At 40.0% G+C, this 21980-nt stretch overlaps 1 protein-coding gene across 3 annotated transcripts in view; it reads right to left on the bottom strand.

Annotated features, from left to right (window-relative positions):
- The window catches only part of Arfip1 (ADP ribosylation factor interacting protein 1), a 90658-nt gene that overhangs the window by 9969 nt on the left and 58709 nt on the right, over positions 1-21980 (bottom strand). For all 3 annotated transcript variants that reach the window (XM_052180274.1, XM_052180273.1, XM_052180275.1), the window contains 3 exons: positions 16987-17208; positions 12844-13001; positions 8025-8199 (listed from right to left, as the gene is read on the bottom strand). In XM_052180274.1, coding sequence (XP_052036234.1) covers positions 8025-8199; positions 12844-13001; positions 16987-17208 — 555 coding nt within the window. The remainder of the gene's footprint in view (positions 1-8024; positions 8200-12843; positions 13002-16986; positions 17209-21980) is intronic.

Here is a 21980-nt window from a genome sequence, read left to right as displayed (position 1 = left end):
TCGTTTTCTCTTCTTGGCACAGAATTGATCACTAGGCTTTAAAGCAAAGCAGGGAATTACAGGCTCTGACTGTATTTGGAAAATAGAACTCTATTTTGAGACTAATTTGGAGAAATGGTGAAGCATGTTATTAAAAAGACCTTTAATCCCAGTACTTGGGAAAAGGAAGCAGGTGGTCTCTGAGTTCAAGGCTAGCCTAGAGTGAGTTCCAGAACAGCCATGGATACAAAGAGAAACCCTGTCTCAACACCCCAGAATGGAAAACTCCCTCCTGGAGGGAGGCTCAGAGGCTCTCAAGAAAGCTACAAGTATCTTAAGACTCTAAACCTCACCACAGAAGTATCCCTATATCCATACTCACTGCTTTACCACTGACAAGAGCGAAGAAAGAAAGCACCAAGTGCCTATCAACAGATAAAGAAAATGTAGGATTTATATCCAATAGAATTTTATTCAGCTGTAAAAAAAATGGGATCATGATATTTTTAGGAAAATGGATGAAAAACCATTAATCCTTAGGTTAAGTGAAGCAAACAGATTAAGAAAGACAAATACTGCATATTCTGCCTTACTTGTGAATGAAAAAAAAGAACTGAAAAGGAAAAGGAAAAGGAAAAGGAAAGGAACATGACTTCCCCTAGGTGTGGTGGAGGAAAAGGTTTATTATAGATATGTGGGAGAGCACAGCAGAGGCGGGAACTTCTGGAAGAGCACAGAGTGCACAGGACCCTGAGCGATGTGAGGAGAGCGGGAGGCGGAAGAGAAGGAAACCAGGTACAGCAGCCAGGAGGACCAAAGGAACAAGAGTGGGGAACCAAATGGTTGGATAAGATACACGGATAAGGAGTGTTCGCAGGACGTCACATTTGGAGACAGTAGACAGGTCCTTTTGTGCTCAGCATCACACACTAGTTGTCTATCGGAGTCAGGAACTTTAACTCACTTTTATTTAGAACAAGGAAGATCATTCACGTCTGTAACTTGATCGCACTTGATCTATATGAGAGAACCCACCAAGTACTCATATTCTAGTTGTAAAAACAATTATACAGTTGATCACTGGCATGGATACATTAAGACCCTAACAAGCCGACGCTTTCTGTTTGACAATGAGAAAAACATTCTGGGGGCTGGAGAGATGGCTCAGCAGTTAAAAGCACTGACTGCTTTTCCAGAGGTCCTGAGTTCAATTCCCAGCACCCACAAGGTGGCTCACAACCATCTGTAGTGGAGTCTGGTGCCCTTTTCTGGTGTGTCTGAAGGCAGCCACAGTGTACTCATATATACATTAAATAAATATTTAAAAAATTTAAAAAATTAAAACATTCCAAGAATATGCCTTCAGAGTGTTTGCCCCACACACATCGAGTCCCGGGTTCAACCCCAGTACCACACAACCAGGGCTGGCGGCACTCAGGAGGTGAAGGCAGGAAAATCATTGAAGGACACCCTCAACTACACGATGAGTTTGAGGTCTCATCTGTGGCTGGCCCATGTAGGTAACCATAAACATCCGCCTTAGACTGTGGCAGTCATTTTAAACTCTGAGGTCTGGACCGAAGCCCAGCAGCCAGACCCTTGCTCCCGATCCCAGCACTAGAGAAAAATCAAACCAATTAAAGCAGAGCGGCATAACCCTTGGATGCTGTGCAAGGCCCACGTGGTCCTCAGTTCCGAAGTACTGCCTTCCTCTGCAGCAGCCTGCAGGTGCCGAGTCAGAGCCACCCAGCCGCTGTCCCAGTGCTGTATGTTTATAAATTAGACATTTTCTAGTTTCCGTGCATTCTTTCTTCTGTCCAACCATTTTAATTAGCCCTCTGAATCAAAATTCATAATCCACACATGAAGTAAGATAATAATAATATATTGGAAAAGAAATAACACACTTAGTGTTAAAAAAGAAATTCTAGGGCTAGGGAGAGAATTCAGTGGCAAAGTGCCTGCTAGCATGAATAGCAACCCAGAAATCACTCACAGGATGCTGCTATTTTAGGCAAAATACTCTGAGTATAAACAACTATTGTTATAGTAACCTCGGACCAGAATAACTGATTGATTTATTTACAAGAACAACTGATTTTGTAAAATGTAAATTGTTCTTTTTGTCATTGAACTCTCTATCCAAAATCCAGTCTATCCTTCTCCGACCCTATCTTTTAAGTCATTAAAATATAAAGTAATGAAACAAACCTGTATTTGATGGTCATAGCTAATTAACAGTGTCTTAAAGAGTAATTTTATGTTTCTTAAAACAAATAAACCCCCACCTTTTAGATTTATACCCTAAATGGTTTTATTGGATGATTTCGAACAGTTAACCCTATCCCCAACATATGCATAGCTTTAAAATACCTGACCTTTGCCTTCTCTTTCCCAGTGCTGAGTTCTAGCATCCAGGGCCTCAAGCACACTAGACAAGCTCTCCACCATTAGCTACACTCCCAGCCTCAGAGTAACCTTAAACCATGTATTACAATTCTTGGTGATTCCAGAACACAAGAACTGTTTAAAACAAATGAGATGCTTGAGCTAATCTGCTTCTTTCTATATCAACAATAAGCACAGAAAGCCAGTCAGAGCCAGTATTTCAAGCCAGCGAGTCAGGCTCAATGGCTGAGCGGTTCCTGCAGTAGACTTCCACTCTGGGGAAGAGTGCACACATTGTGATGAATGCCTGAACCATCCATGAGTGCCACGAAGGCGTAAAGGAGAGCTTGGTACCTATTTTCACAGCCTATATAGAGCACCAAAAATGTTGATTTTCGTTCTTTTTACTAAAGTGGCCTATAGTTTGCTTTGAGTCTTGAAAGAACAAATGGCAGATAAACAAGCTGCTTCAGGTCACAAAATATGTCAAACCACATTATTTAAAGGTCTAAAAGGAAAAATGGTGGAAGATGAAACATTCCAAGAATCTAGTTAACTCAGTCCTCACTGCTATGAACCCAGTGTTATTTAGCAAACAACAAAGGGCACATCAGAGAGTAATATGGATTGTTTTAAGTTAAAGGCCGGCAACTACATCATGGGGAGGGAAGGCAGAAAACATGCATTACAGTGGAGCCTGGGTTCTTACTAAGGGAAAATAACAAGTTCAAATATGGCCAGCTACTCCTCAGTATTAGGGGATGCACACATACAGTAGTGTATAGTGCACACTTGCAGCAGGAGAAAACAGGGAAATGAAGGGAATACAGGAAAGAAAGAAAGCCTTCTCTCACACCAGGACCTGGGGTGTGTAACTGAGACTCAGAGAGCTCTCACACAAGAGAGTGAAAGGCAACACATGGACTGTGCGCCTCAGGGCCAGAGCCTGTGTCCTCTGAGTCTAACACATCAGTGCTGTGCTCCACTTTAAATCTGAACAAAGTACCGCAGGCTCACCTCACAATTTCACTTACAAGGAGACAATTTTCTTTATGATAAGCAAACCACCTTATATTTTTAATTTTTAACCTTTTATTATCTTCTAGTTATAGATTATATTTTTTGAGCAATGAAACTTCAAAGGCAACAAAATTGTTAGGACACTCAAGATGTGCCTCTATTTCCTGACAATCCCACACCCAAGCAGTCTTGCCTCTTAAGTTTCCCAGCCATCCCAGGTATGATAAAATCCAAGGTGTGTGCTTCCTTTATTTTTGACAATTACATTCGATATCTTGGCTCACTTCAGCCTTGAAATTCGTTTCGTTTGTTTGAGATATGGTCTCTCCAGTAGCTCAGACTAGCCTCTGAGGATGCAGTGTAGACTGATCTCAGTGTTTGGATCCTCTAGCCTCAAGCCTCGAATGCTGGGGCTGCAATCTTTTGTAAATCTTTTCTTCTCCCCTGTGTTAGAGATTGAATCCCTGTTAGGCAAGCATGGCCTCTGGTCCTGGAATGACCTTCTGGGGTATAATAGTTAAGGACCAGCTTTATCAGAGTGCTGGCCCCCAAGGCAAGCTCTCTCAGTTGCAGGCTAAGGGTCTCTGCTGCCATTCATACACTCATCCATTTTGTTTTGCCAAAGCACAGCAAGGCTATCCTAAGAACATACTGTAAACACCTTGACTTTTAAAACAGAGCAAAGAACCTATCTTATGGTCAGCCTCACTTTCTGTTTAAGTTATAAACAGGAGTCACAAAAACACTAACACTGAGACTTGATAGCACTGCCACAGGGCTTGGCCACTCCGTACTCAGACTGGCTGGGGACTTAACTCAGTTGCAGAGTGCTTGCCTGTTGAGAACTATCACCATGGAAAGCTAAAAGCCAGAAAATTGGTACAAAACACCCCAGCCCCACAGAGAACTACAAAGCCAGGTCCTTAAAACATCAAATTATAAACTACCACATTCAGGAATACTATTCTTTTTTTTTCCGACAGGGTTTCTCTGTATAGCCCTGTCTGTTCTGGAACTCACTCTGTAGACCAGGCTGGCCTTGAACTTAGAAATCCACCTGCCTCTGCCTCCCAAGTGCTGGGATTAAAGGATTGTGCCACCATCTCCAGGAACAAAGTCTTAAATTATAAATAACTCTTATAAATAACAGTACAATATCTCATAATTGGAAACCATTAAGTAAAAAGGATAAAAGACCAGTGTGCAAAAAGACTTGATTTTAGACCTTGCTGACTACTGTTCACTCTGAAATCTAGCTGATGACAACCATGCTGCTATGGCCTGAATGTTGGGCCCCTCAAATTCATTTCAAAATCCTCAACCCAAGGAGATGGCAGGACAGAGGTGGTGTTTGGTCCCAAGACTTCATGATGGATTAATGCCCTTCTAAAAGAGGCCTTAGATCCCTTCTCCTTCTGCTGGGTACAGGTGTAGCAAGAAAGAGCCATCTATGAACCAGAGGCGGGTCCTCACCAGACACCAAGTCTGTGGCTGCCTTCACCTCAGACCTCCAAGCCTCTAGAGACATGAGAAACATATTTTCTATTTATAGTATATATCTATGGTACTTTGTTCTAGCAGCTTCCAAACACTAAGACAATATTCCCAGAACACAAAATCCATGAGAACAGGGATAATTTTCTATTATATTTTACAATAAAAAATAGACACAATGATATTATCCTTCAGTAATGCATAGACCTTTATCATGGAAGCCAAACTCTGAACATACAACAGTCAACTTCTACCATCTCCCTTCAATATTCCACCCTTATTTAAAGTTGGACATTGTTTAAACAGAAGCTTCATCTGCACCCTTATCCCATCTGGTCCCCAGTCCCTGTTATGCTACCACAGAAATGCCCCTCTGTGATAGCTGGGCTCAAGCTGTTCAGCAGTCCACTTAGTGGTAAGATCCCTTACAAGATGCTACATATCTACTTTCTTTTTAAATTAAGTAATCTTTGAGATATGGTCTCTAGGCAGCACTGGCTGGCACTTGCTCCCTAGACCATACTGGCCTTGAACTCACACCTTCTTCTGCTTCCTCAGTGCTGGGATTAAGGCACACACCACCTTAGCCTATTTCATCCTTTACATTTGGGGACTGAGTGTCTAAATTGCAACTAACTTTCTGTTACTCCTAACATGAAAATGTCTTCAGTGCTTACAAAATAATGCTGTAATAATATCCATCTGACTGGCATTTAAAATGTAGAAATAACAGCTGAGGAACAGGGGAGAAACCTTAGATGAAATACCCAACAGTGGGGAGTCTACCTCCAGTAGAAAGACAGGGCATCAAGTGGAGGATGGGGTTGCCATCCCATAGTCAAAAACTCTAACCCAGAATTGTTCCTGTCTAAAAGAACTGCAGGGACAAAAATGGAGAAGAGACTGAGGGAAAAGAGGTCCAGTAACAGGCCCAACCTGGGATTCATCTCAAGGACAGGCTCCAAGGCCTTATGCTATTACTGATGTTATGGTGTGCTTACAAACAGGAGCCTAGTATGGCTTCCCTCTGAGAGGCCCAACAAGCAGCTGACTGAGACAGATGCAGATACTTACTCCCAACTAATGGACTGAAGTTGGGGACCCCATGGTTGAATTAGGGAAAGGCTGGAAGAAGCTGAGGAGGACAACCTCATAGGAACACCAGCAGTCTCAACTAACCTGGACGTCCCCCTGATATCTCTCAGACATACACAGATATCTCAGCATACACTAGCTGGTCTGAGGCCCCTGCACATATACAGCAGAGGACGGCCGGTTCTGGCTTCAGTGAGAGAAGATGCATCCAACCCTTAAGAGATTAGAGGACCCAGGGAGTAGGGATGTCTGGTGGGGGAAGGGGGTGGTGGGGATAACTTCGAGACAGGGGGGAAGAGGAATGGGATGAGGAACTGTGGGAGGACAGACTGGGTTGGGGATCATGACTGGACTGTAAAAAAAAAAACCAAGTAATAAATATTTAGAAATGGCCTGGCTGGCTGGCTGCAAAGTCATCAACATACACATTACTGTAGAGCATGGCTCTTCTAAGTACTATAATGTCAACAAATATGTAAATATTGATATAATAGCTATTAAAATACTTAACAATGTAATGATTAACACATTTGAGACTGAAATGAGCATAATCTAGTGGCCCTTAGCTAATGAATGCTTTAAAAGGATGGGCTATTTTAATCATGTTGGGCAACTCTCTGATTATCTACTTAGCTTTCTTTTTCCTATCACTATATTGCTTCCAGGTGAGTATTTTCATCCACAATCTCTTTAAAAATGGAATAACATTTCTAGACATGGTAGAACCCAAAGAAATATGTTATTCTGCAGATGTTATGATAGCTATGAGCTTAAAGGAAACAAGAAGGTAATAATTTAATATAGCCCTTTGATGTCATGAGGGAGTATAAAAATATAGTTTTCTAGAAGTAAATAAAAGGCTTGGCTGCCGGCCTATGGCACTACTGGCAGATAGTAGAATCTTTAAGTGTGGCCTAAGGCCAGGCACAGGGCACACACCTGCTTAGCTAAAACCTCAAGAGCAGAGCTAACCATGAATACAAGGCCAGCCCTTTTCTATCTACTAAAACAGTCTCAAAAATATAAACAACAGCGGGGTGTGGTGTTGTACACAGAGGCAGGCTGATCTCTGTGAACCTGAGGCCAGCCTGGTCTACAAAGTAAGTTCTAGGACAGTCAGGGCTATAGTGAGCGCTTGTCTCAACACAATAATGCAGTATAAAAACTAAACTTACCACAAACAAAGGAAGAAAAACCAAAGCAGTTGGGCCTAGTAAGGACACAGGGTCACTGTGGCTGCCACAGGGTAGGCAGTTTTGTCTGATAAACACTCCTGTCAGGATACACCTTATTACTGAGACCTCTGCAACAGTGAGCCAAACCAACCTTTTCACTTTATAAATGAGTTGTCTTGGGTATATGCTACTGTAACAGACTGACTGACTGCACGCCAATTTTCAGAGGGCACCTGGAAACAAGGATGGTTGAAGGCCTGTTGGGTTTCAGAGGATGCAGACAGAATAGGAAGAGGAACTGTATCCATTCACAGGACAGCAACACCTAGCTGTACCATGGTTGTTATTGGTTCTCTCATTTACAACTACAGTGTTCTACAGAAAACTATGAAGACATGTCAAATACAGGAATCAATCCTTCACACAAAGGAAAACTCAAGGCCTGAGAACACAGCTCAGTAGGAGACCACTCCCTACCCAGCATGCCCAGGCTTGGATTCAGTCCCTAGCACCCAAGAAGCAGCACACAATAAAAGCAGGAATGCTGCGATTATAGGCCTGGCCACTAGACTCGATCAAAGCTCCGCTGTTTAACTACTTAAAGCACTTGCTCTCTAACATCAGTCTAAAGGGCAAAGGTGAACACAAGCATTGTTTCTACCCACCTAGCTGTTACACGTGAACATGCATGACTCAATATGATTGATAAATCTTGTAACAGAAATTATGTATCTAAACTCAAATTAGTTATGAACCAAATTCCTTCATGCAATTGCCATAAAAATAAGTTATTAGAAACAAATCATTTCTGTGAATTAAAGTGACTATTTTAAAATCCATGAAAAGCTATCAGAAAGGAAAGAATAAATTTACCTTATTTTCCTCAAGAAATTTCAATTTGACAGAAACATCACTGCGCATTTTATCATATTTTTCCTTATGTATTTGGAACAGATGCTGGGAATGCTCAATTTTTGGCAGAGTGTTTGCATCACGTGGCCCAAGGTTCAGTTCTTCCAAATCAGTGCGATACGCATCATATTCAATTCTGAAAAGAAGAGAATAAATAATGCATACCAGAAAACACTGGGACAGTCAAGAGATGGACTGGAAAACAACAGTCTCATATTAATACTCAAAATCCTCTCCCACAGTCTACTTTTGATGCTTCTGAAATCATTTTCCCCTAAAAATAAAGATCTATTAATATACAAAGGGGTTGGGGAACCTCTAGAATGCTTTAGAATGTGAGAGACTGGCTCTGTTTGTAAAGTTTGTGCATGCATACATATGTGTAAATAGGGAGGAGCTACTTCTCAATCTCATCTACTATTTCTTCCCTAAATTTATAATATTAACAAAATCTTCAACATTTAGCAACTACTTAAATTAAAAAAAAAGTCACCCTCAACAGATGCCAAAACAAGTTCAAAATAGTTATCAATCCTTAATGTGAACTGCTTAATAATGATGAGACAAAGTTGGTGAGACCAGCCAACTTAGAATGCCTAGCAAACTGGTAAGAGAAGTCATACTGAGAGTTACCAATGCATGTGATGCATGCACTTTAAAATGGTCTCATCACTGTGTTTAAATAATAAATATTAATGTCACCTTTTACCCATCACACTGAAAATACTATTGCTGTAACATGTAATGCATGTAGACAATTGCTAATGAGCTACTTTATATCTGGGGGCTGGGTACTGACTCTTGGAATCTTCACATTCCAACAGACACTGGTCACATTTCAGTGTTTGACAGGTACACATGACAGTATAATGCTAGATGGATTTTGGTTACAGCAGCATTTAGAATGTGAAAATGACCTATAATGTCTCCTAAAACCACCATGGTCTGGTTCTGTGAGATGCTCTGCCCTAATAATTCTAAAATAGTTATTACTCCGTGTTCTCCCAGTAGGTACACAGCACCTCTGTCATAGTCCTGTGGAAGTATCAGTACTGCTATGGTAAGCAATGACCAGCTGCCTCAAGTATTCCCTTCTCAATTCAAAGAAAGCAAATGACCTCTAATTTAGTAAAAAACAGTACACTTAACAGGACACTTAAGAAAGCATTTCTAAGAACAAAAATATGACACAATTGAAATATGCAGGATGGAAAAAGAGCATTAGGCGACAACACTGGTAGAACGCCTCCAAAAGAGAAAAGTGTGGGCACTGGCACAGGCGGGTAAGGATTAATTCTGTGTATTACAACCCCAAAGTAATGCCCAGTAATGGAAGACATTTCCGTCAGGACAGAAGTCAGCTCCACGGTCCCTGATAAACAATTCAGAGGTAAGCCAGAAAGAACAAGCTGTAAAAAGCCACTGAGGAGCTGTGATTCGGCCTGACTTCATTTGTTTAGGATAGAGAGCTGACCCTTGAATGGTGTGGAAGGGGGAGGACTGGGTAGACTAAGAAAATGGGCCAGCCTCAAGACTAAGGGGAGAAGACATCTCAGAACTAGAACTACGGCAGTAAGGATTAGACAGGCACACAGAGCCAATGAGGCAAGACAAACTTAAACTTGGCAACAAGTTGGTTAAACCCATGTTTAGAGGCCAAACTACCTTTCACTTGTTTTCCTGTCTTCAGTCAGCATTACATTTTTTTGTGTTTCCATTTTTCATCTATGAATGGGAGCAATAATTACCATAAAACTTCATACCTATGTGTATTATATGACACTGGGTAATAATCAAAACCTTTAGAATGCTTAGGACTGAAAAAGGAAGAGATAAAAGCAAGCTACAAACAAAAAAGGAGAGACAAACTAAAGCTGGTAGGATGTCACAAGCACCCTGCAACCCTCTGCAGCACTTCTTAATAGCAGCGCTGGCTGAGACAGAGCAAAGCTACAACACTGACTCTGCACTCTTTAGCTGGTACACTCAGTCTGTTAATGGCCAAAGCAGAGCTTCCCAGGAACGCTTCTCTAGGGGCACTCAGTGCCACCCAGGGGCGGGCGGGCACCCTGTCTTTCAGGCACAGCTTCCACCTCAAGGTTGAAGCCTGGGCTTGTTTCTCCACAGAGAACAGGTGTCGGCATCTGAAGAGGCCACAGCTGCCTGCCTCGTTGGTGCTGCTGTGGAGAAACACTGAGCTCTTCCGAGAAGGCCAGGAAGGACCTGCTGTACACAGTGCAAACCGGGTTAACAGACCACCCAGTGTTTGCCTTAAGGACTGCTTCTAATGCTGGTCAAATGGATGACCCTTGCCCTAAGAGGCAGTAAATTTGCTAAACAAAAAAGAAACTGCTACTTAAAACTTTGAAGTTTAGACTCTTCTTCAATATTATCGCTTAAGAAAACAATGTCCAAGAATTACTATTAACCAAGCCCTCAAAGAAATGATTAGTAGTAATCAAGCCCCAAGCGAAACTTAAAGAATGTGCTAGTGTAATTTGAATAAAAAAGAATGATTAAGGCTTGACATCATTGCTTGTTTATCAAGCATACAAATGAGGCTGTCTGAAGGTTTCCTTTAAGTAACCATCCAAAGGTTCCAAATAAGCCAAAATACTGTATAGCCTGAGACCTGATGTTACATTATCCTTTGAGGTTCTCATTATGATATGTAAAAACTGTTTTTCATTATGAGACATGAAAATTTTATGGTTTTAAAAACTACATTATTGCCGAGCAGTGGTGGTGCATGCCTTTAGTCTCAGCACTCTGGGAGGCAGAGGCAGGCAGATTTCTGAGTGTGAGGCCAGCCTGGTCTACAGAGTAAGTTTCTAGGACAGCCAGGGCTACACAGAAAAACCCTGTCTCGAAAAACCAAAAAAATAAAAAGTAAAAAATAAAAATTACATTATTATTATTTTGTTGTACTAGGCAAGACACTCCCTCGGAACTACTCTTGCAGCCCAAATTTTACATTAAAAGACAAGAAGGCATATGGGCATTTAAAACTCCAGGTAAGTACGCCATTCAGTCTCTGAGGACTTACTTTACTCCACTGTAAATCACATGTTTCTGTACTGAGCTGTGCATGGTGGCACTTGCCTGGAGCCCCAGCACTCAGGAGGCAGACAAGTAAAAGAGAATTCTTATCTCTGAATCGCCTAGTGTCATAAGAACTAGAAAAACTGAAAAACAGCTTAAAATGATTAGAGATAGATTATGATAGACAGATTTAGCACAGACCCAGACAGAAGTAAGACAAACAAATCTTTTATTCATCTGCACATGAATCCATGTCAAGGAAAGGATTCGAGCAAACCGGCAGATCAGTTACTGCAGATGTTGAGAGGAACTCCAGTAACACGCTCACAGTGTCAGTGACGTGAATCTATATATAGACTGATTTTCACCACCTGATTTTACCACATTAATAAATAATTCAAATAAAAAGTAAGTCTTTTAGCCTAAATAATCTGGAAAACCAGAAACCTCCCACTTCCTACCAGATAGTCTTAGCTGTTACAGTGACCTTTATTTCTAAGCCACTAACAATACCATATTAATATTAAACTGGAAATTACAAACAGCACAGAACAGAAGCACTTCCCCTTATAATTAAAATCAAAACTTAAGTTTGCCACACACCTGGGTCTGACCTGAATAAAACACAGACAATACAGACCTAAGAATAAGCACTCAGCCACAAAATGGTGAGACTGATGCTTTCAGAGTTCTCATAAGCACTGTCATTAGCTAGGGTGAGAGGTCAAAGGTCAAGTTCTATTCCTACAAAGTAAGACTTGGTACCAACTTCAACCATGGTATGAAAGCGTACCAGAAAGACAGTATTCCAAGTGCTCAGAAAACACTACCAGAAAACGACGCTGACAAGTAAACAACAATGTCAGGACACAGGAAAATGGACATGGAATCAAAAGTTGAAAAGTTATTATGGATGTGGTACTTTTTAAAGAATATTTTTAGATATTTAAAGTTAGTTATTACTATATATTTTGTTCACCTAACAAAATCATGAGAGGGATATACATATAAAATAGTACATTTGGAAATCTGTATTATAAACCACTAAGATAAAGGGAAATATTTATGCATAAGGTCAAATGTGAAAACATTCAATGGCAGTTTGAACCTGGGTAAAAATATCAAGAGCTGGTACAGTGGAAGCAGTGTGACTGCTCACAGTGGGATACACCAATAATACAGCTACAGGTTCCCGCCGGGTCAGATTCCAGTGTCTACTTGGTAGGACAGAGAAAGCTGGACTTGAGAACACCTCCATTTGTCTATCTCTCAGCAAGCAAGACTGGGGCATGACTAAGACTCAACTGGACGTCCCTGAGGCGAAGGACTGAGGGACTTTTGAAAATTACTTCTGAAGAAGTGGCAGCACCAAGCACCTGGGGTACCCTATCCATATGCTAATAAAAACTCCTGAGGCATTATTTGGCTTTGGTTCTCACCTCCCACTTTGTTCTTTCTGGGAATTAACTCCCAGCTTGCCATTCTTTTTTTGGAAAAGAGAGCACTGCTCTGTGGATGTGGCTCTCTTTCCACTGCTAGCTACAAGGTCTTAGGTAAGCCAATCAGGAGGCTTATGGAACAAGCATCTTTGACATCGAGGCTGCCTAACCACCTCCTTTTTTTCTAGTACATTAATTATCTTCTTACATTGGACAATAAGTTTCTCTTGTTAGGAACGAAAAAACCTTGATTAAATGCAAGCCACCTGTAAAACAGACAACATAAGGTCAATACCCACCTGGCATTTTCATACTGTTTTACGGTCATTAGTGTATCTTCAATTGTTTTATTCACCAAGGTGTTCACACTAGCAATGAAAAAATTAATGGCACCAAGAAGAGTCTCTCCATTTTTAGCCAGGAGCTTCTGTGTATCTGCATTATAACCGAATTCTTCCTAAAACAAAGACGACATCTTAACTGTTCCACTAATCACTGGACATGACTTTGAAATCATAAACATACTATCAATGGGAAAACGTTTGGATTAGAAATCTAGCAATCAAAGTTTTTACTTTTTCTGCTAATCTTTAAAAATCTAAGAATCTAAATCATAGCTAGCTACATAATTACTAAAAGTTTAGCAAACCAAAATTATCATTAGCCCAGACACACAGCTAAATCTAAATAATTTTAAATGCTAAATTACTTTGTACTATACAGAATATTTCTGTTTCCACATTTTGTTTCTATTACACTGTAAGCACAGCTGTGTGGGAAAATACAGCAGCTTATTAATCAGAGAAGTTAGAACTCTCAGGACCAAATTAGGTAACAATTGGTTAAAACTTTCAGACATAAAATAGATTGCATTTTTTTGTGTGTGTTTTGATTGAATTTCCTCAAAGTATAAATATTGACAAGACACGTTTCTTTGTAAACTTATGTGGTCCAGGTGCCTTGCACGATCAGGTCTATCTGGGCACAGAGCTGAGCAGTTCACTCAACACTGGTTTTAGTTCATTCTAATAAACCATGTCTCTGCTCAGCTAACATTTCAGATAACTCCTTCTTATGTGGCAAGAACAAACTCTTCATGCTCAGCAGTGCAAGCTCCCCAGTCAAAGCAGAGTACTCAGAAGCACATTTGACCAAATACAGTCATCCTATCTACTGTAAGATGTACCATTCAACTTCAGTTCTCCAGACTGTTGTAAAACACTTCAATTTTTGGCTATAAAAAAAAGTAACAAAGTTAACTAGAAGATGAAAATTTAATGTAGGGCTATGCTTATAATTATATTTCCAGATGACAAATGATGTAATAATTCAGTAAGTATTAGGAGAGTAAAATGACATTATGCTAAAAACATTTTTCATTTAAGATAGGCTCATGTACTTTGTCCTCCACTCGGTTTCCTGAACTGTACAGACTGAGTACAAATGAGGAAATGTATAAGAAGAGTGTTGCACACCTGTAATCCTAACACCCGGATGGATGAAACAAGAGAAGCGTTCCAAGGTCAAGTAAATTGGAGCTACAGGGCAAGACCCTATCTCAAAAACACTCAATCAATGGGGAGGCAATCATCGTTCTATCACCATTATAGCATCTTTATAACGAAAGGTATAATGGTAGAATATTTCTGACATTTTCTACAAGCTAAAGTACATATGAAGTATAAATAAATGTTATTACATTTAAAATATATGGAATAGAACACTTTCTTTAACTTCTAGAAAATTTTAAAATATTATAATTGTACTTATTTTCTCTGACATTCATTAAGAGGTAAAAGCCAAAAATTAAAAAAAAAAAAAAAAACAACAACAACAAAAAAAAAAAAAAGAGAGAAAGAAAACTTTAAAAACTAGATTTATAGCTGGGCATGATGACACACACCTTTGATGCTAGTTCTAGGTAGACAGAGACAGGCATATGTCTGCAAGTTTGCAGCCAGCCTAGTCTATAGAACAGCCAGAGCTACACAGAGAAACCTCGTCAATAGGTGGATGGATGGATGGATGGATGGATGGATGGATGGATGGACGGGTGGATGAGCACACAGACAGACAGACAGATAAACATAAAATTTAAAAATTGAATCAAAACCAAAAACTAGACTTATGGCTGGGCTGGAGAGATGGCTCAGTGATTAAGAGCAGTCAGTGATTAAGAGTACTGACTGCTCTTCTGAAGGTCCTGAGTTCAAATCCCAGCAACTACAATGGTAGCTCACAACCATCCATAATGAGATCTGACGCCCTCATCTGGTGTGTCTTAAGACAGCTACAGTGTACTTACATATAACAATAAATAAATCTTAAAAAAAAACAAACCAAACTAGACTTATATAAGCATAACAGTTAACAAAAACTAAGGAGTCCATCTTACTGTATAACAGGGCATGGAACACCACCAATAGGGATGTTAACATGGATGTGGTTAGGGGACAGGTGTGGGCATGGGAGTGGATGAAATGTTGGGGAATGGAGACAGGGATGAGGATGATGAAGGGGAGGGGGCATGCACACAAGGCCTCAATCCTACACACACCAGGGAATACCAAGAGAGGGAGAGACAGTCTTTCCCAGGGAAAAGTGCTACAACTGGCTATCCAGAACCAAGTGGCCTATCCTAAAAACATACATTCAAGTAGCATTACATAGACAGAGCAGGTTGTATTATGTATTTAAGGATACACACACACACACACACACAATCACTGATGATCAAGAAATGGTATATGGGGCAATCTGAAGGGAGGAAAGGGAAAGACAAAATGATAAAATTAAATTATAATCTCAACAAATGAGAGGGGGGAAAAAAGAACCCAGAGACCTAAGCAACAGAAATAGAGACCCTGGAAATAAATCCATGCATTCAATCAAAAGCAAATTCTGTGAGTCTAATAGATGATCTAAAATTTGAATTTCTGTATTTTTTTATTATTGTGCTGTATCAATGTCTGTACTAAATTTCTTATCCACGTTTCTAAGACCAAGTGAGTTTCTGCTTTAAATGATCTACTTCTTCAGGCTAGACATCTGTAGGGTGAAGGATTATCTTTAGTTTCAGGCAAGACAAACAGCCAGACATCAACAATCACAAGATTGCAAAAGAAGTTCTCAAGGAAGTTTCCGCTGGGCTTGAGATGCAGCTTGGTTGATGTGACTGCTGAGCATTTGTCAACCTTGGGGTTGATCTCTACCAGCATCTAACTGAGCTCAGTATATAATAACTGAACACGCATATAAATTCCAGCATTCAGAGAGCAGAGGGAGGAGGATCAGAAATTCAGTCATCTTTAGTTGTGTAGGGAGTTAAGTCCCAGCCTCAGCTAGAGACTTTGTCTGAAAACAAGAATGTTCTGTTCTGTATTTAAAGAAATAAATGCTAGGGAAAAAAAGACCTTCATTCTACATGTCTGTCTTTAGAAATCCTAAACATACACTCTATCTAAGCTGCATCCTAGACCAAAATCTAATTTATTTTAATAATTTTAGTAAAGACTACTCAATAGTGGACCTAGTCCACTCAAGCAACTGACTATTTGTTCAAAATATTTCAAGATTGGTAAGAAGTTTTCACAGTGTCTACTTATTCTATATCCTACCAAAGAATCATAGTTACAGTTCTTTGTAGGCTTGGATATAGTGGAGAATCCTTTTCCTTCTCCTTTACCAAGAACTTTCTCCCAGAACCTCCAGCTGACATCTATTCCAGGTAGAAATGGATCACTACATTGAGTGCCATCTTAAAGAGTATATGACGTAAGCTGGGCAGTGGTGTCCCACGCCTTTACTCCCAGCACTCAGGAGGTAGGCAGAGACTGGTGCTAAGAGGCAAGCAGAGGGATCTCCATGAGGTTGAAGACAGCCTGGCCTACAAAGCAAGTTCCAGGACAGCCAGGGTTACACAGAGAAACCCTGTCTCAAACAAAACAAAACAAACAATCAAAGGAAAAACAAACAAACGAATGACTATATAATGTAGTATCTTAAAAAGAATGTCCTGGGGCTGGAGAGATGGCTCAGTAGTTAAGAGCACTGACTGCTCTTCCAGAGGACCTGAGTTCAATTCTCAGCAACCACATGGTGGCTCACAGCTATCTGTAATGGGATCTGACGCCCTCTTCTGGTGTGTCTGAAGGTTGCAACAGGTTACTCATAAAATAAATCTTTAAAAAAGAAAAAACTTATTAAACAAACAAACAAACAAACAAAGCCTCAAAATCCCATTACATTGGGGTTTGAGGATATGGACCAGTGGAATAACACCAATGGTCACTGGGTTCAATGTCCAGCACCTAAACAAACACAACAATGTCAATTTTACTATGAGTTTACCACATTATAAATGGAAAAAATTACCTCTCAGAATACTTCTATTAGTACCCTCATACCCACAAACCCCTAAGAGTTATTCTCAATAATCTTACATGGAGTTCTAGAGACTTCAAACTCAGGTCAGCAAATGCATCTCCAAGTTGCTTTTGCGTATGCACCATCTGGAAAAGCTGCGTCGACAAGGTCTGAGCCAGTTTCAGAATGTTTTCATATTTTTTCTTATTATCTCTTAATATATCAATCTGAGCTTCAAGTTCAAGGTCCACGGTTCTTGAGCCACGGCCTAGTTTCTCAGCTATAATTTGCCGGGTACACTAAAAGCAGAAAGATGTACTTTGTTTAGGAAGAAAAAAAGAACAATAAAACAATACAGCAAAGCAAAACACCACACTGCACACTGTACAATAGTTCTCTACCTCAAGAGCTAGTTAGCCAGCTGAACCACAATCCCCTCCTACGACTAAGGAAATATATTTACAGGCCTGTCTAATTAATAACTATTACTAAGCTAAGGACATTCTGACATGCACTTAAGCTAGTTTAAATATTGCCAACTGAACTATCCACATAATCATATTTCAAGTTTACTGCATTTGGATAAAGTATTTACAGCAACAGGAATACCTGGCAGTTTGGTAGAACCATGAAGACTTAGGCAGAGAGAAAGCAAAGACTGTCTAGATGTAACTCTTACGGGTTACTTTCCTACGTTCACCTTAAGCAATCTGTGCTCACTTCTGTAGGAAGGGAGAACGAAAAGAGAGAGAACAGAAAAAGAAAAGTACGACGATAAGGAAGAAAGAGATTAGAAATTCCTCAAGTTCAGCAGATTATTTAGCTGTTATTCTGCTCTGTCCCAGAAGCATACTTTTTTTTAAATGTACCTAATTTCAGAGAACAAGAAAGTAAACTTTCTAGTAATAATTTTTATGAAAATAAAAATAATATTTTATTGTTCTAAGAATAACTGTGTAATATATCAATGTATTATTCATCATTAAAATAAAAAATATTCTAATTAGGTAATAAAAACCTAGATGTGGTGGCACACCGGAAAGCTGGTAGGTCAGAAGTCCAAGGCCAGTCTAGGATACATGAGACCCTACCTTAAAAAAACAATACAAATGAGACAACAAAATACCCAAGACAACAGTAACAACAACTACTACAAAATTGGTAGTAAGAGTACTAGAACTTTTAATTATACTGTTTATCACATCTTCCAAAGTTCCTGGCTGTGGGGAGTGAGGATCCGAGTGAGTGTGTGCACAGCCACATCAAGGAGCCCAGAGCCTCAGACCCAGGGGAAAACAGCAAAGCCTTTCCCTAGGAGGGAGGCTCAGAGAACGACAAAGACAGTGTGAGCAGAAAATGTCCACCATGGGTTTCCCGCCCTGGATGTTTCCAGTCTGAAAGCTGGCCCCCCAACAGACTGTTTCTACTGTGATCAGGGATGGGTCTTTGTGCAGCTGTACACCTCCTTGTTTATGTTCAGTTCCATAGAATAAACATGCTGAGCTTCTGGGGTGCTACAGTTTTTTCATCTGAGAGCCATGTTCACCCAACCCAGCTCTTTCTGTGTGTCTGTATGTTTGCCTTGTTTCTTAAGGCTCTCGTCAGGCCAAGTTCCCAGAGGTGTGGCAACGGGCGAGGGAGCAGGACCGTCAGCAAGCAGAGATGCTTCCCACAGCCTGATGATCTGAGGTTGGTCCCCAGGACCTTGATGGTGGAATGAGAGAACCAACTCCAGCAAGTCACCCTCTACCCTCCACAGGTGTGTACTACAGCATGAGGACACACGCATACAGACACACAGACACTCTAAATAAATGAATAAAAGCATTTTAGGAGATAAAAATCAAAATAAAAAAGTTTAACTGGAGATACTGTTTTTAAGGAGAAAAATAATGACCAAAAATGGTATCTGAACCTGTAATAAAACAAGAGGTGGCACTTGTACCCAGAGTTCCCCCATCAGAGACTTACATTTTATTTGCAAACCAAAGCATAGTGCCTTCTACTACAACCCTGAAACAGAACTCTGTTGCGCAAAGAAGCCAAATCATTGGCCGAGGTTTGCAGATGGCACAAAATGAAAACTTTACTGTTGTGTGTATGACTATTTAAAACAAAAAAAACCCAAACCAAACAAAACAACAAAACAAAACAAAACAAAGAACACAAAAAACCAAAAGGATGTTCATAAACAGACACTTGGGTTAAGATGTAGTGAAGGGATGCCTTTTCTTCACTAGACACAACTAGGGCAGTAGAAAGAATAAGATATTGATTATGACACAAACTGATATAAGTTTAGACACATTAAATAAATTTTGAAACTGAATTTACAAAGCCTACACAAGGCAACTGTACATTCTTAAGGAAAATCTAAATAATCAAAAATGCGAATACTAGTGTGTGTGTGCTTGAGTATGGTAAAGAAGGTATACAGTTGTTACTCATCTCTTCAGTATTTGGAGTGTCAGAAAGTTTTTGGCATGATCCCTGAAACATTCTGAAACTAAATGCAAAACTGAAGACTATAATATATTACATAGCAGGTTTTCACAGAGAATCTAATTTCTCTACCCTTCTCCAAAGTCCTTAAAAATGGAAACCCCTTACAATAAACTGATCCAAGTTTCCTACATAAATAATACACTTAATCAGGGTGTGGTGGCGCACACTTTTGATTCTAGCACTATGAGGTGGAAGCAGGCAGACCTCTGAATTTAAGACCTGCTGATCTATCTACATAACAAGTCCCACACTACCTACCAAGATCTTGTCACCCTCCCTCACCTTCCCCAAAATCATTTAGAATATAACAGCTTCCAAATGAAGCTAACTTGCTAACTTGAAGAGTTGGATGGTTTAAAAAAAAAATCATTGACCGAGACAGACGTCCTAACTGTGGCGGGTGGATGAGATGACACAGTACAGGGAACACCATCACGCATCCTCCAGGCTCAGGGCTGGAGATACTGTGCTACAGACTGTGCATTCTGATTATCTAAATTGCACAGAAAGCTTTGCTGTGATGACAAAATAGACAGACATTTAGGTACAAGAAAAAGAACAATTTTACAGATTAAAGAAAGGCAAAGGATTCTAATAAAAGGATTCTATTAAGAGACAATACAGAAGGAAGCCTAAGAGGACAGTAAACAGAGGGTATGGGTCAGTCAATGAACAGATGAGACAACACCAGCAGGAACACCAGGACAGAAGCTGAAAGACACAGGCTTAGAGGCAGAGGTGATCAATTGTTCAAGAATGCTAATAGAAACTGCTTCAGAAGTATGACTTTAAAACAGTATTTCATATTCAGAAAAGCTGTCGGTGCTCAATGCCTGAAACTGAGAAAATTTATTCTTTGGGGGTGGGGGACAGGGAGAAGGAGAAGAACAAGGAGAGAGAACAAATGGAAAATGAAACATATTTCAAAAGGGGCAATACAGCAAGACCCTGCCTCAAGGAGGCAGGAAAGACAGACAGACAGACAGACAGACAGACAGACAGACAGACAGATAGAACAAACACACCAGAAGGAACTTCCAATTTAGGTCTTGAACCCATCCATCATCTCAAATCAGTTTCCTTACTTTCTTTTATCTGAATAAGTAGTTCAATAGGGTACCCTGTTCTATTTATTTTCTTATTAGTCTGTTTTTGTTTCTTTTCCTAGACTATAATAGAATCTTTTGGGAAACCATTTTCTTTTTTTTGCTTGTTTGTTTTTAAAGAATGGAGCTCAGCATGGCATGAAATTACACAAGCAAGCAGAAGGGGTCCCACAGCTGGCAGTACAGCCTCGCAGTGACAGGAGCAAGGGAAGGCAGACTCAGGCAGATCCCTGGGGACTCTAGGCTAGGATATGCACACAAAAGCAGCAAGGTAATAACAAGGAAGGTGGGTAAGGGTCATGTGGTGGCTAAAGATAATGGGATCTGCTGAGGACTGTTAATGTAACAATGACTAAACCAGTCCAAGATAATTGGCTGGTAACCTGTAACAATGGTGACAGAGTAATAAAGATAGGAACCAGAGAAAGCAAGAGAAAACCAAGGGAGAATCCATAGGATTTAATGACTGATTAGATATTAGGTTCAACAAAAGGGAGGAGAGTTCAAATAACAACTGTATTCTGAGAGAACACAGAGACAAGAATCATACATTCCTACCCTGGAGAACAGGGGCAAGGACTTACAAGGATGCTTCTGCATGAGAAGATCGCAGTAAGTAGGCATCGATTTTTACAAACTACCACCAGCATTTCTCAGGTCATGTGATGACATGAACTACATAACTTTTGGAAAGATGCATGTAGCAGATTTCAAAGCACCTTTATCTTATTAAGAAAACTTAGAGAGCTAGAAAGATGCCTCTGTAGCTAAGAACTCTTGTTGCTCTTACAGAAGACCCAGATTCAGTTCCCAGCATCCACATGGTAGCTCAAATCCATCTATAACTCCAATTCCAGACCTGATGTCCTCTCATAACCTGGCACACACGTGTGCACATATGCACATGCAAGCAAAACACTCATACACTAAAAATAAAAACATACATCTAAAAAAAATGAAGAAAATTTATTATACAGTACTGGTCTAACATACACAAATTTAGTCTCTCACATTGCAAGAAAGCTTATATTTTTATAGAGGGTTTCATGTAATATTTTAAAACAATTGAAAGAATAATTCCACTCTACTCTTGAGAAGACACTTTAGAGGAAAGTTGTGTGTGTAAAAATGTAAACAATTGACTTGCCAACCACTAGACCCATAATCAACTCAAAACACAAGCACTACAGCTTATGTATGCTGCTGGAGTTTCTCATCTTACATGTCCAGCGACTTCTAGTGTCTGATCCCTAGTAAGAATCAAATGTACTAAGTGGATTTGTAGCTTGGGCAGCATCACATGTGCTGTATATCTAAAAGTGACTTACTTATTTTACTGAGATCCTTAGGAATGTAGCCACCAAAGACTCCAAAGCAATACAAATAGCCATTTGAATTTATAATCTGGGCTGCCTGTACACTTAGGAAGGATCACAGAGTCGCCAGCTTTGGAGAACTAG

The sequence above is a fragment of the Apodemus sylvaticus genome, chromosome 4, assembly GCF_947179515.1.
Source record: "Apodemus sylvaticus chromosome 4, mApoSyl1.1, whole genome shotgun sequence".
NCBI lineage: Eukaryota > Metazoa > Chordata > Mammalia > Rodentia > Muridae > Apodemus > Apodemus sylvaticus.
This window is presented reverse-complemented; position numbering and strand designations above follow the sequence as displayed.